This window comes from Microcebus murinus, chromosome 7 (genome assembly GCF_040939455.1).
Source record: "Microcebus murinus isolate Inina chromosome 7, M.murinus_Inina_mat1.0, whole genome shotgun sequence".
NCBI lineage: Eukaryota > Metazoa > Chordata > Mammalia > Primates > Cheirogaleidae > Microcebus > Microcebus murinus.
In genome coordinates this window covers 62,609,736-62,624,816 of record NC_134110.1, presented here as the reverse complement: position 1 = coordinate 62,624,816, position 15,081 = coordinate 62,609,736, and the positions used below count along the sequence as shown (strand labels likewise).

The following is a 15,081-nucleotide window of genomic DNA, read 5'->3' as shown; positions in this document are numbered from 1 at the left end:
ACATATCTAATAGCTGTTTGGGGGTCTGCTTAGTTTTAGCCAAAACTAGGTCCAGGATTAGGAGAGTAATTCTTAATTCTCAGCTCGTCCTTCAGTTCACTCAGCTGCAGTCATTTTATAGGTGGGTGGCTTCAGTGACCTCTACTAAATGATAATTGGGAAAAGCAGAGGAAAGTAGGAGGGGAAAGGGACTCTTATCTCTTTCTAAATTTGTATTTGTAGACGTGCATAGATCACAGAAGACTCATTTTGCTTACTTCAAGTCCAACCTAAGGATATACTCTGTATCTACCCTCAGCCTTTGAAACTGATTGTTAAACTAAAGCAAGCCAGAGTCTAAGAGAACTGCCAATGGTGGGCTTGTTTCCATTTTCCTAAATTATGAGAGTAGGTCTGCTTTAATCGTTTTATTTATATACTCCCAAATCATACATTTATATATTTTTATCTGTGTCTGTGTTCAGCCAAGTTATGAGGTCTCATACCAAAGATATGCATTTGAATTATAATCAGTTCCTAGGTTAAAATAAAAAAAGTACTTCTGGTTTAATAAACCAACATGGAACCAAATTTCAGGAGAGGAAGCTAGAGTGCCTTTATAGGGCAGATTTAATATGGGGATGCATGTGGGAGAAGAAGGCTTATATATCTTCTAAGGAGCATCTTCTGCATAATATTCTTATGGTGCCTTTCCCAACACAAAATGCATCTACTTGAACACTTACATTATCCCAATACAATAACTCTTGGTTATTGATAAGCATGATCAATTTGCATGATCATGTTTCTTAAAAATGAATTTAGTGATCTGAGAAAATTTGTCAAAAAGCCAAATAAGCAATAATTAAAATACAATGGCTAAAAGTAAAATATAATTAGCATTTATTGAGTATTCACTATGTGTGCCTGGCATTGTACTACCTGCTTTAATTGCATTATCTCATTTCATCCCAATGACAACTCTATAGGAAATGTGATATCTATCTTACAGACACGGAAACTAGAAAAACTAAAGCTTAGAGCAGTAACTTGCCTATGGTCACAGACCTAACAATAATCAGAGCTATAATTCAAAACCAAGATTTGTTGGACTGCTGAGTCTGAATTCTCAATCTCTATGGTTCCCTGGAGAGAAAGATGTGAATCCACAGTTCTCTCAGCCGGCCTCTGTTGTCCCACATCAGACCATGCAAATGATTACTCTCTAAGTTTTAACTGATTAATTGGTATATATTAAATATATCCATGATGTGCCTACACTGTACAATCCTTGGTAATATTAAAAACCTGTTCAGATTCTGTCACTTACAAGATATATACCTATCTCACAGGGCAATTGTGAAAATGAAAAGAGATAATTCTAAAATGCATTCATTCATTCAATTTGAACACCTGCTGTTTATCAGACAAATGCAAAATATGAGGAACTGTTAATAAATAAGATTCAGTTTCTGCCTTCAAGCACGTCACTTTATTTAATAACCATACTTATTATGATTAATTATGAAGGTTTAGCAGAATTTAGATCTTCATGCTATGGAGGGTTATGAAATACCTAAATGAGTAAAGAGCTATGACTTATACTTCCAGAGAAGCAATTTAGAAAAGCTAGTATCAGTTGTATGGGGTAGTTTAAGGGAAACTGTTTGGATACAGAGAACTACTCTTGAAATTTATTTTTTTTATTACTGTGTTTCCTTGAAAATAAGACAGGGTGTTATATTTATTTTTCCTCAAGAAGGCACCCTAGGGCTTATTTTCAGGGGATGTGTTATTTTTTTTTAAGTATGGTACAACAATCTACATTTATTCAAATATAGTTAAGTTGTCTTCTTCTGGAACATCATCATAACTCTCCAAACCCTGAATGCCATCCTGAATTTCTTGTGACTCTATTTCCTTTAGAACCATTGGCCCCAATCTCTGTCGAGCAATAGAGCTCTCATGGGGCAGATGAGAAGGGCTGCTCCTCCTCTTTCCCGCTCCACAACAAAATGCATGGGTTGTGCAGATACGCTGCGTAGCCACACCCATCACTAGGTCTTATTTTCAGGGTAGGGCTTATATTGTGCAAATGCTTAGAAATCCTGCTAGGGCTTATTTTATGGGTAGGTCTTATTTCCGGGGAAACACGATAGTAGTAGATTCAGCTCTAGCTGCAATTCAAATTATTTTCTAATATTCTGTTTAATTTATCTACTTGTTTTTTGGCTATACTTCCTTGTAATATATTTTAGCATTTGCTCTGAGGTTTCCTGTATATATGCCTAATATTTCACAGATTATCTACTTAGATAATCTGTAACATTTTATCCCTTCAAGGAAAATGTAGGAGCCTCACAACCATATAGTTCCTTTACTGCCCCCATTTATGCTATAATTATCATATCTATTACATGTACATTTATGGAAAACCTTACCAGATATGATTTTGATCTTTGTTTCAGTAATCTTACATATTTTTAAAAACTAAAGAGGGAAAAAGTATTCTTTTATATTCCCAGGTGTTTACCATGCCCAGTGCTCCTCCTTCATTCCCAAATGTCCACATTTCCCTGTGGTACATTTTCCTTCAGCTTTAAAAACTTCCTTTTCCATTTCTTTTACAGCAGAGCTGCTAGTGGTGAATTCTCTTAGTTTTCCTTCATCTGAGAGTATCTCTTTTTTTATGAATTGAAAAAAAATGAAGGCTTATTTTTGCTAGATATAAGATTTGTGGGTTGACATTTCTTTCAGCATTTTAAAGTTATTGTTCCACTGTCTTCTATCCTCTGTGGTTTCTGATAAGGAATCCTTGTTCATTCCAATCATTGTTTCCATATATGTAATGCATTGTTTTTCTCTAGCTGTTTTAAATTTTTTTTTCTTTATATTTGGTTTTCTATAGGTTGATTATTATGTATCTGGGGTTGGTTTCTTTAAATTTATCCTGTTTGTGGTTCTCTAAACTTACCCACTGTAAATTTACGGGGTTTTGTTTGGTTTTGTTTACCAAATTTGAGAACTTTTTGGCCATTATTTATTAAAATAGTCTTTCTGTACCAATCTCCTTCTGTGATTCCTGTTTAAGCTTTTTAATGTTCTATAAATTCCTGAGACTCGCATTTTTTTTCTTTTTTCCCCTCTTTGTTATTTAGATAAGGTAATTTCTATCAAATTTTTCAGTTCTAAAACTTCTATTTTTTTGTAGTTTGTTTCTCTGTTGAGAACTGCTATATTTCCATTTGTTTCAGGTGTGTTTATTTTTACCTCATGTAATATAGTTGTAACAGCTGCTTAAAGTCTTAAATCCCTGTGTCACTACCACCACTGCACAACCATCACACACACACACACACACACACACACACAGTGCCAACCCCTGGAGCAAAGCCAGGAGAAAGAATAAAAAAGAAAAAGCAGCAGGATTTCTCCCATACTCTTGTTCTGTTTTTCTTTTTATTTCAACATATTATGGGGGTACAAATGTTTAGGTTACGTATATCTCCCTTACTCTTAAAACCACAGGAGCCCCTTGAAACTCTGACTCGGGTGGGGCAAGGGCAATATACGTAACCTAAACATTTGTACCCCCGCAATATGCTGAAATAAAGAAAAAAATTAAAATACAAAAAAACACTAGTAAAATGTTAACACCAAAAAAAAAAAAATACAGGTGCCTTAATTCCCAAACAGTATTTCAGTTGGAATTTTAGTTGTGTCCTTGCCACACTGTGTACCACAATGTAGGACTCATTCTCAAGTCAGAGTTGTAAGAGAAAAGAGCAAACACAACAACAACAAAACAAAAACAAAGCAAACTGGGAAATTCACCACCATGTAGGTCATATCCACAAATTGGACTTCCCTCCCCTATCTGCATTGTTCTTATTTATTTTTTAGTATCCTCGTGTATTTATTTGCTTATTGTATTTTTTACAGGGATTTTAATTTTAAGCAGCAAGAGAATTAGGCTGCAGTGAGCTTATTCTAGTTTGGGCTGGCACCAGAAATCCTGTAATTTAATAATAATAATAATATTTTCTAGTCCATTAGCCAGGGCCTATCTTTCTAAGAGACTTAATATAGAATTTCCTCCAAAGGTGATACTTTTATATCTTTACCTCTCTGAGTACATATCAGCTAAATATATTGTAATCAACAATTACTCTCCTAGGGAGTTGTCAGCATTAACTTTATTCTTTCAGTGTCACCACTAAGCAAATACTCAAAGGGCAGCAATGGTGTTCTCTGCATGTTTTCCTTAGGACTTCCCTTTTGTATATTACAAAATCAAGTTAGAAGAGAAAATGCTTTGAAATTCATTTCCCCCTTGTCAACCTGCCTTTCCTAGAACATGTGACTGATACATATAATTTAAAAATTATATAGTTAAATATATGTGCATAATATCCATTATCCTTGGGATATATGTCTAAGACCCCCATTGGTTGCCTGAAACCGTGGATAGTACTGAACCCTATATATACACTAGGTTTTTTCCTATACATACATACCTATCATAAAGTTTAATGTATAAATTAGGCACAGTAAGAGATTAACAACAATAATAAAAAAGAATAATTATAACAAGATACTGTAATAAAATTTATGTGAATATGGTCTCTCTGTCTCAAAATATAGTATTTTTGTACCGTAGTTGACAGCAGGTAACTGAAACCACAGATAAGGGAGGATTATTGTATATAATCAACCCTCAGTATCCATGGATTCAAGCAACTATGGATCAAAAATATTTTTTAAAACATTGTGTCTATCCTGAACATGTACAGATATTTTTTCTTGTTATTATTCCCTAAACAATACAACATAACATCTATTCACTTAGCACTTACATTGTGTTAGTTATTATAAATCATCTGGAAATGATTTAAAGCAGCAGTCCCCAATTTTTTTGGTATCAGGCACCAGTTTCATGGAAGACAATTTTTCCATTGAAGACAATTTTTCCATAGACAGGCTGAGGGTAGAGGGGCACTGTGTGGAACTCAGGTGGTGATGCGAGGGATGGGGAGCAGCTGTAAAAACAGATGAAGCTTTGCTTGCTTGCCCACTCATCACCTCCTGCCATGCAGCCAGGTTACAGACCACAGACTGGTACTAAGCTGCGGGTGGGTGGGCAGGCGTTGGGGACCACAGAGTTAAAGTATATAGGAGAATATACATAGGTTGTAATGCAAATACTAGGCCATTTTATATCAGGGATTTGAGCATCCTTGGATTTTGATATCTGTGGGAGGTCCTGGAACCAATATCCCACAGATACCAAGAGACTAATATATATATACACACATATATACATTAATGTGTATATATCTTAAATTTTATATGAGGTGCTACCCAGAATAGATGATAAATGGAATCTATATCTATACCTACGTATATTTGAGAAAGCTAAAGTGAGTAAAAATGATGAAATTACTTATGATTTTGAAAGTATTATTGGTAAAGTATAATCCCCAATCTGCATAATTTAGTAATACTAAATTATGCAATAATTATACTAAGTATATCTTTATATATAGTGCTGTTTTACTTCCTTGATATAAAACCAGGAAGATTATTTAAAGACTAAATTATCAACTTGAATTTCTTGCATGACTTTTTTTTTTTTTTTGAGACAGAGTCTCACTTTGTTGCCCATGCTAGAGTGAGTGCCATGGCGTCAGCCTAGCTCACAGCAACCTCAAGTGATCCTCCTGCCTCAGCCTCCCAAGTAGCTGGGACTACAAGCATGTGCCACCATGCCCGGCTAATTTTTTCTATATATATTAGTTGGCCAATTAATTTCTTTCTATTTTTAGTAGAGACGGGGTCTTGCTGTTGCTCAGGCTGGTTTCGAACTCCTGACCTCAAGCGATCCACCTACGTCAGCCTCCCAGAGTGCTAGGATTACAGGCGTGAGCCACTGCAGGCCTCTTGCATGACTATTAATACTAATAATGTACTGCAAATAATTTTTCATCCAGTCCAAGTAGATAATACATCTGTGATTTAACAGGTTTCTTTATAATTTATTAAAATAGTGTGGCAATGGGTTGTCCCATGCCCTTCCCACCTGGAGCAACCTCTAACAGAAATGAGATCTTCTGCCAACACCTTTATATGTAGCAGCTGTATTATTGGCAGTTCTCATTTAAATAAAGATGTATGTAGTTGTTTTTAACATAATCGTATTAGTTGTGTTTATAAATATTGAAAAATTGGTATTTGTTTTGTTTAAAGTAATGGAGTCCAGATTTGAAATTGCCTCATATCTTTACTATGCAGCCCAAGGCAGCCTCGAAAAGTCATTTTTCTTCTTGTTTGTTTGGGGCTTTTTGTTTGTTTTTGAAGAAATGACTGTGCCATCTGGTTAATTGTAAAGGAGTTGAACCATTCTGAGGGAATTTAACTAAGTCTGATACTTACTTAGTGCACAGTTAGTCCAGTATCTTGTTACTCATAAATGTGCGCTAGGAACTAAAAAAGAAACCAATTGAAAACAGTTGCTTCTACCCTCTTGCAACTTAGTTACCTGATTATAACTTTTCAGACATCAGCAAGACTAAAATACAGAACTTAAAGTTTATTAGAGTGTATCACACTGAAAAAGCAGCTAATAACACACTTCTGTGTAAGGCAGTGTAACATCCAAGAAATGATATCACTATATGGGACACTCTCTGCAATTTGAAGTTTTATAAATGCTGCAAGTATAACTTGAAGTCCAATTAAGAGTCAAACTTGAAATACAGAGTCCAGTGAGAGCTCTAGATTTGGAGTTTTTTAGTCCTGAGTTCTAATCCCAAGTCCACTACTTATAGCTATATGACTTTGGGCAAGTTATTTACTCTCTCTAAGCCTTTGTTTCTTTATTTATAATATGGAGATAATGCTGGTAGCAACCTCTTAGGGTCCCTATGAGGATTAAACAATATGTGTGAAGTTCTTAGCTAAGTATGTGGCACAAGGCTCAATGAATGTTAATATTATTGTTGTTTCTTTTGTCACACTATTAATATCTTTAATTCTATTTTTAAATAGTGGTTGTAATTGGCCCCCCAAAATTCACATCATTTCAGTGTGATTATAACTATTATGTAGTTTGAAAAATTTTAGTTATAGTAATTGGCTTTTTTACCCTTTCATGAATAGGACTGCAGAAAATGTGCCAAAGATATTTGAATAAACCAATAGTTGAAAAGTCATAAAATGGCTTCTTACACCTCATAAATCATATCTTGACTTCATTTAGTTATTGTGACTTTAAGAAAAGGATTGAATTACATGTCTCTTTAGAATTAAAGGTTTTATTAATGTCCCTGGAAAGGCTTAGAATTAACCTGTGACTTTAATGTCATACTGATCACAACTTGAGCATTTATCTGAAAATTTAGTCTTGCTGGCCAGTAATGTGAAATGGAATTATTACTTTTACAGGAATCAGCAAGTAGGTAGATCTCTTAAATGAGAGGCAATGTAGTACATCACTCAGGGAGGAAGGTGGTAAGAAGGGTAAATAAGAAAGGACCCAGCAAGTGGTGGGAATTAATATTATATTGGAAAAGATATTAGAATAGAAATCAGAAAACTTGACTTTTAATCTTGGTCCTAATACCAAAGCTCTTTGAGGCAAATAACTGAATTTCTTGGTGCTTTAGTTTCCTTATCTCTAAAATAGATATAATAATATCTGATCTTATTACTTTAATGATTTAATCTGAACTTCAAATGAGATATTTATGAAATGCCTTGAAAATATGAAGTACTATTCAACAATAAGTTGGGACTTCTCTAATTATTAGCAGTGAAGGGAGAGCTTAATAGACCTTTATTTTGGAGCATGAGGAAAAGATTAGTGCCCTGGCCTTTGTGACACCCATTTTATTTATCAACATTTACTTAAAATGAAAAATGGGGTTGGGGGGCAATAATTTAAAGGCACTGGATTGGCTTTAATGTTATAGGACACAGACTTTAGTTAGAGCAGAGAAGAGATTTACAGGTGAGATTGAGGTGGTCTTCTTTGGACATGTGACTACATGTTTGTTTGTTTGTTTGTTTTTACTGGATAGCACCCTGTGTTACTTGTACTGAATTTTAATCAAATGTCCTGTGAAGTATCTATGACATGTGACTCCTAAGTGTCAGAAAAAATAAAAATAAAATATCTGAAACCCACATTAGGATTTAACATGAAAACAACCAAAAGGAAGAGAGATCAAGAACACCACAGAACAGCACAGAAAATAAATTAAAAGAAATTCATTGAATGATATTTTACATATTATCTGTTGATTAGTACCATTAAGTAGAAAGAACATACTTCCTTCTAGCAATGGTATGGAAGACTTAATTCTCAAAGTAAGAGCCAGTGGACACTGATGATCAAACATCACTTTAATCCCTTCCTCTTCCTGTTCCTGTGGGCTACTGGCCTTGGATTTCAAACCAGGACATTTCTTCTTGACCTTCCCATCACATCTTATGAGATACAGAGCAGGTACAGAATAGCAGAGCAGGGGGGAAAATGCTTATGAATAAATTCCTGGATATCCACAAGGAGATGGTGGCACTTACCTTGCCTCCAGAGCAGTTTAGAATTGGTATAATATGAATCATATTTTCTAGATCTGATGATGGAATCAAGGAGTTGTTAAATTGAAGACAGTACAGGAAGAGTAAGAGTCATGTCACTCATCATTAGCTATTAGAATGTAAGGGACTACAAAGAGTGACTTTTCAAACTTGAGTCATTTCTTTGTGACTCTGACATACCCTTCTGCTGCTACTGCTGTTTCATCTAAATAGAATGACTGTTTAGATGCATATCCAAAGTAGAGATGTTAGCTAAAACTGGGAGAGGAGCCACCAGCCCTGTCATGCATTCAGTATTCATCAACCATTCAACCTGTATTTTTCTAGAATGTTCCAAATTTCAATTTTTATATTTTATTAACCCTGTAAATTTAGGCATACTTTTAAAACCAAGTATACTGATACTTTGTTGGGAAATAGTCAATTTTGGCTTCCTTGGATATATTTCCTAGACTTTTACAGTTGCTTTAATTTCTAATTTCTGTTCTGCTTTCAACTATTGCCAATTGGTTTATTTTATCTCCCATTAAGTCATCTCCTCCTGTAATTACTTCAGAGCATGCTCCTAGGCTAGGTGCCAGATGGCCAGGCCCTCTAATTTCAACTCAAAAAAGAGGCACCAACACAAAACCTTACCTCACTTACCTGGAAAACTCTTACTTACATTATCAGGATTTGCTGTTGCCACAGTTTATACTTTGATGAGGGAAAGACATCAAATATCCATTGAAATACTTATTATTTTCCCCTTTAATTTTTGTAATGATTGTTAAATAGTCCTATTTTGTCTTCAATCCTGAAGTCCAATTAAGGTCTGGTGTGTCAGCATATGTATGTTCAATGAAGGTCTGGTATGTCAGCATATATTTAGGATCATCCTAGAGATTATCAGCCTCCAGTACTTAAAAAAAAAAAAACTCTCTCTATATATGTGTATGTATGTATAGAGAGGTTTTTTACACTGTAATTTACTAAATCTGTGTCCTGTTTCTTTGTTTTATTCACTGAACAATACCATTGGAAGCTCTCCTATATCAGTACATGAGATTGACTCTTTTTATCAGCAGCATAATATTCTATGTAGTATTCATAGTATAGTCATAATTTATTTTGCCATTTCTCTATAGATGGATATTTAGCTTTATTTTCTTCAAATTTGTAATATTTCAAATGATGCTACAGTCAACTTATTTGAACGTCTGTCTATGTATTCTTAAGTATTTCTTTAAGATCGAGTCCTACAGATGCCTTTCTGATTCTAAGGACATGGACATTTAGAATTTAGATAGATACTCACTGTCAGCATTCTCACCTGCCCATGCAAAAATACTGCATGTATACTCTTATCCACCATCTAAGGGGAATCCATGTCTTTTTCTTCTCCCCGACACAAGATATTATGAATCTTTTTAATTTATGATATCCTGATGAATGAAAAATTGTATTTCTTGTTTTAATTTGTATGTCCCTGATTAAGAATGAAGCTGAGCAGATTTTTCCCATTTTTGATAAAACAGTGTTCTCCAGAAGGTTCAACAGCTAAAAGTAAAAACAAAACTTTAAAAGTACTTAAAGAAACTATAGGAAAATATATAATCAGCTAGGAATAAATTCATAAAGTAAAAGTTAATAGATTTTTATACCACATCTGTAAAAAAAAAAAAAAAGATACATGCAAAAAGCATCAGAATACAATTTAAAGACAACCTCTTTTTAAAAATATGAGAAAGCATTCACTACATATGACAAATAAAACATTAATAGTCAGAATATATGAAGATCTCCTATAAATCAGTAAGAAAAAGAACCCTATAGAAAAATGTATACATAAATACTTGGTATAAGAGGAATCCTCACCTAAGTGGTCACATAGGTACTACAGTAATAGGGTATTGGGCAGGGGGGAGGGGGAGGGGGGCGGGTATATACATACATAATGAGTGAGATGTGCACCATCTAGGGGATGGTCATGATGGAGACTCAGACTTGTGGGGGGAGGAGGGGAAATGGGCATTTATTGAAACCTTAAAATCTGTACCCCCATAATATGCCGAAATAAAAAAATAAATAAATAAATAAGAGGAATCCTGAATAGCCAGTGAATAAAAATGCTTAACCTGCTTGGGGTTTTTTTCCTATTAATAATATAAAATGGCTATCTTATTATATCAGTACATATAGATATTCTTTGTTTTTTTTTTTTTTTTTTTTTTTGAGACAGAGTCTCACTTTGTTGCCCGGGCTAGAGTGAGTGCCGTGGCGTCAGCCTAGCTCACAGCAACCTCAAACTCCTGGGCTCGAGTGATCCTTCTGCCTCAGCCTCCCGGGTAGCTGGGACTACAGGCATGCGCCACCATGCCCGGCTAATTTTATATATATATATCAGTTGGCCAATTAATTTCTTTCTATTTATAGTAGAGACGGGGTCTCGCTCAGGCTGGTTTTGAACTCCTGACCTCGAGCAATCCGCCCGCCTCGGCCTCCCAAGAGCTAGGATTACAGGCGTGAGCCACAGCGCCCGGCCTAGATATTCTTGATTGTCTTTAACAGTTATGTGGATTACCATTATTTATTTAAGCATTAATCTGTTAATGGACAGATGGGTTGTTTTCTTTTTCTTTTTTTTTTCTTTTTTTGCTATGATAAACAGTTTTCCAATGAGTGTGTGTATGTTTACACACTTACCTGATTTCTTCTTTGGATCAAATTCTTACAAGTTAATTTGCTAGACCAAATGATATGCACATTTAAAGTTTGTTATGTATTATAAAATTACCCTCCAGAAAGGCCTGCCACTATTGGATGAGAGTGGACCTTTCATCAAGAATCATAAACATAGGCATTATCTTTTTTTAGTCTTAGATTATCTGGTAGGTGAAAAACTCTTCCTTATTTAAAAAAAAAAATAGTTTCTTTGATTATTGCTAAGATTTAGTAGCTTTTAATATTCATATAATTAAATGTTTATATGCTATTTATTTTTTGTTAATTGCTTTATTTTCTTCATTTATTAATTGCTCATTCTATCCTTCACTGATTTTTATATTGGTATCTGTTGATTGTGTGAATTCTTTGTACATTAATGATATCCTTTTTCTGTCTCTGTCACATATGTTGCAATTTCATCTTTTTTGTTATTTGACTTTTTACTCATGATGTTCTTTGTCAAAAGTTTTATATGGTTATGTAATTCAGTCTTTTATTATGTTTTTTAGTTTTGGCGTCTTATTGTTATTGTTGTTAATATACAGTATGATAGTTAATGTACTTACATTACCTTAGTATACATTGTTCTGTTACTTGGAATCCTTATCTCTAGAAAAATGTAGAAAATAATAGTTATGTATTTTAAATGCCACAAGGATGACAATTCTTCCAACACTATATAAGTTTGAATATGCAGTACCTATAATTTGTTCTACATATTATCCTGTTTTGCTTGCTAGTTTTTTATGCATCATGTTAATATTTCTACATCAATTTGATTCGTCTCTGTTCATTATTTTGTAAATAACATAATGAACAGAGACGAATTAAAGCAATATAAATAATGCTTATATCTGTGTTTTCTCTGTTAGATCATTATTCTCTCTTTTGATTGTATTTTCTTCAAAATGAAGAATTATGTCTCTTTATATAGATCTAGCACAGTACCACTTACTTGATAATAACTATTTTTGATGACAGTTACATAGGTGAGACCCTAGAAATATACACTCAGGTCCTGGCAGGTTACTTGGCTCCTACAAACTGATTATACATCTTATCAGCAACAGACTTTTGTCATCCTTTCACCAGACTTAACCATTATATTTAAAAGAGAATAGTATAGTGTTACTATGTAATAGATCTACTATGCATATTCTCACTGCTTTAAATTCACTGATCATATAAAAAGAGAAGAATGCTCTAGCCTAGTGTTTGATCTTTACCATGTAGATCTAATGTCACGATCAATTGCTTTCAGTATTTTCTTTGAAATCACATAAGGTTCATATGTGCCAAATTTCATAAGGATCACATGATAAGGTCAAGAAATACAAATTCCAAGGCAGAATTTATATGCTCACTTCACATATGACAGTAATACTAAATAACCATATGTTGAATATAATACACTGTATGTAAATGCTATTCTTGAAAGCCATCCAGTCAATAAAACCCAAAATAAATAACACTTTAATAACACATTTCAAATAAACTGAAAATGGAATATATGGACTCTATGGCAAGAACATCCCTATAAAATTGACATTCAGAGGCCATTAAAACAGAGAGTAAAACAATCATGAAACTAAAGAAAAACTGAATATTTAGAAGTTTTTAAAAAGTTTACTACACTGTATGCCAAGATACAGCAGTTGTTTTTATTTAAAAAGCTATTTCAGTAAAAACAGTGGATTTCTAAGCATTAAAAAGCAAATTCAGTTTGCCATCACCAATAGCCAAAAATGCTTTTTAAAAATACAAATATTAACCATAAAAAGTAAAAAAAACAAAATAGTATTAAACATTAAAAAGTCAAAACACAAAAAGCTCAAGTTTTCGTCATAATTGGGGCTATTAAATGATTGACCGATTTTTATCATCAAAAGTTATAGGAAAGCTACTGAAGTTAACTTCAAAGGCCTCGCAATAAAAAGTGATTGCAATGTAAGTGAAACTCTGAAATAGATCAAATAGCCATAAGTTGTACTAATCCACTGTATCTTTGAACATATATATGCCTTTTCTTAAGATGACAAGATTGATCTTTATTTAAAATTTGTTTCCAACATCACATTTTAAAAAATATCCTGCTATTAACCTGTTAACAGTAGCTCAGAGTTCAGAAACTTTACCTTCACTCAGAGATGATATGAGTTAAGACTTGAGATTTTTTTTTTTTTTTCTCTTTGGCCTGGTTGTGGAAAACATAGTTTTGTCATCCCACCTTGTACAGAGGTAGTTTGATAGTTCGTGTTTTTTGATACAAGTATATGTGTAGTGTATGTGTACAAACAAATGAAACAATAAAGGTTGCATATAATTATTTAACCATATTTTCCTCTCATTTAGCAGCTCAAATTCATACTCCAAAATGACATGTCTGTGATGTAATTGATGTTTTTAATTCCAATTTTGTCACTTTAGATCCTGGGAAGACTCTACCTGAAGTGCTCGATTACTGCACTGTTTGGCTGCAGACAGTGGCTGGAGAAATAGACAGCAAAAGTGGTATTCCACCTTCCCTTGTAACACTACAAATTAAAGACTTTCTTAATGGACCAGGTAAGAAAGTCATAAGTGTGTGTACATTTTTTTCATATGACTACTTTAACATGTATGTAGGCTCTGTTAGTAATCTTGACATTTCTTGCAAAAAATGAATAGTTCATTTTTTTACCAGAAATATACTTTTTTCAGGCTGCCCATTCTAGAGACCAAAAGGCAAATATAAATATGCATTAAAAATTATCATTAGCCTGACAAAAGTAGTTATCAATTAAAGAATATTTGACTGGAAGGCAAAGTCCCAATATTTTATTACTATCTTTTCTTTTAATTGACTGTATGATCTTAGACATTTGATCTAATCTTCTATGCCTTAGTTTTCTTACATGTATATGAAGAGAATGAAATGGACGGGTAGATAGGATAGGACACATGCTATACAAACATAAAATAGATTACATTCAGTGGTTAAGTACATCTGTTTTAAATGCTTAAGAAAATGCTTCAGACATAGTATTCAGCTTAATACATATATCAAAATCTATTGAGTACTTATTATGTCCCAGGCTCTAAGTACTTTAGGTACTCATATAGACCCAAGGAGTAGGGACTATACTTATCCTTATGTTATGAATAAGGAAGCTAAGACTTAGAAAAGTAAAGTAAATTGTGTAAGGTCTTAGTAACAGAGGAGCCATTCAGACTTAGGTCTTTATGATCCCAAAGACTAGATCTTAACTTCTGTACTATGCCACTTTTAGCAGAACTAAAGATTTTTCTTCTCCTTATCTTCCTTTGCCGCCTCCTCCTTTTTCCTGCTCCTTTTCTTCTTCCTTCATCTCATGTTATTCTTCCCTCACCTGAGTGTGGTCTTACCTGTTATTTAACAGAAATTACTATTAATACATTTCAGTTTTCCTTTTGTTTTATACTTACAGTACTTCATAATGTTAGTCATTAAATATTAGTTTCTTCATTAAGAATTTAAAACAATGTTATACTGTTTTAGGATCTCTAGCAGTACTCTGCAAGGCATGAATTTTAATGAAGGAAAAATACCCATATGTAGACCTTGTTGAGTATGTGTGTTGTGGCATGCCAATGCACTTATGATCTGTAACTACAGATGGAGAAGACTAGTCATAATGTCTGGAGTAAGCTGAGTCTGAAACTGTATACACTGGTCCTTTCACTGGGACTGAGTTCTTTTTCAGTGTATTTCTCCAGTGCTGGGATTATAAAGGTGTAGAAGTATGAAGAAATACTTCTAATCATGACAAATATCTA

The 15,081-nt window shown here is 33.7% G+C and overlaps 1 protein-coding gene across 4 annotated transcripts in view; it reads left to right on the top strand.

The window, feature by feature from the left end:
• Nucleotides 1-15,081, top strand: part of VPS13B (vacuolar protein sorting 13 homolog B) — a 761,111-nt gene that overhangs the window by 544,910 nt on the left and 201,120 nt on the right. For all 4 annotated transcript variants that reach the window (XM_012762009.3, XM_012762013.2, XM_012762010.3 and 1 more), the window contains one exon: nucleotides 13,714-13,851. In XM_012762009.3, the coding sequence (XP_012617463.2) occupies nucleotides 13,714-13,851 (138 nt within the window). The remainder of the gene's footprint in view (nucleotides 1-13,713; nucleotides 13,852-15,081) is intronic.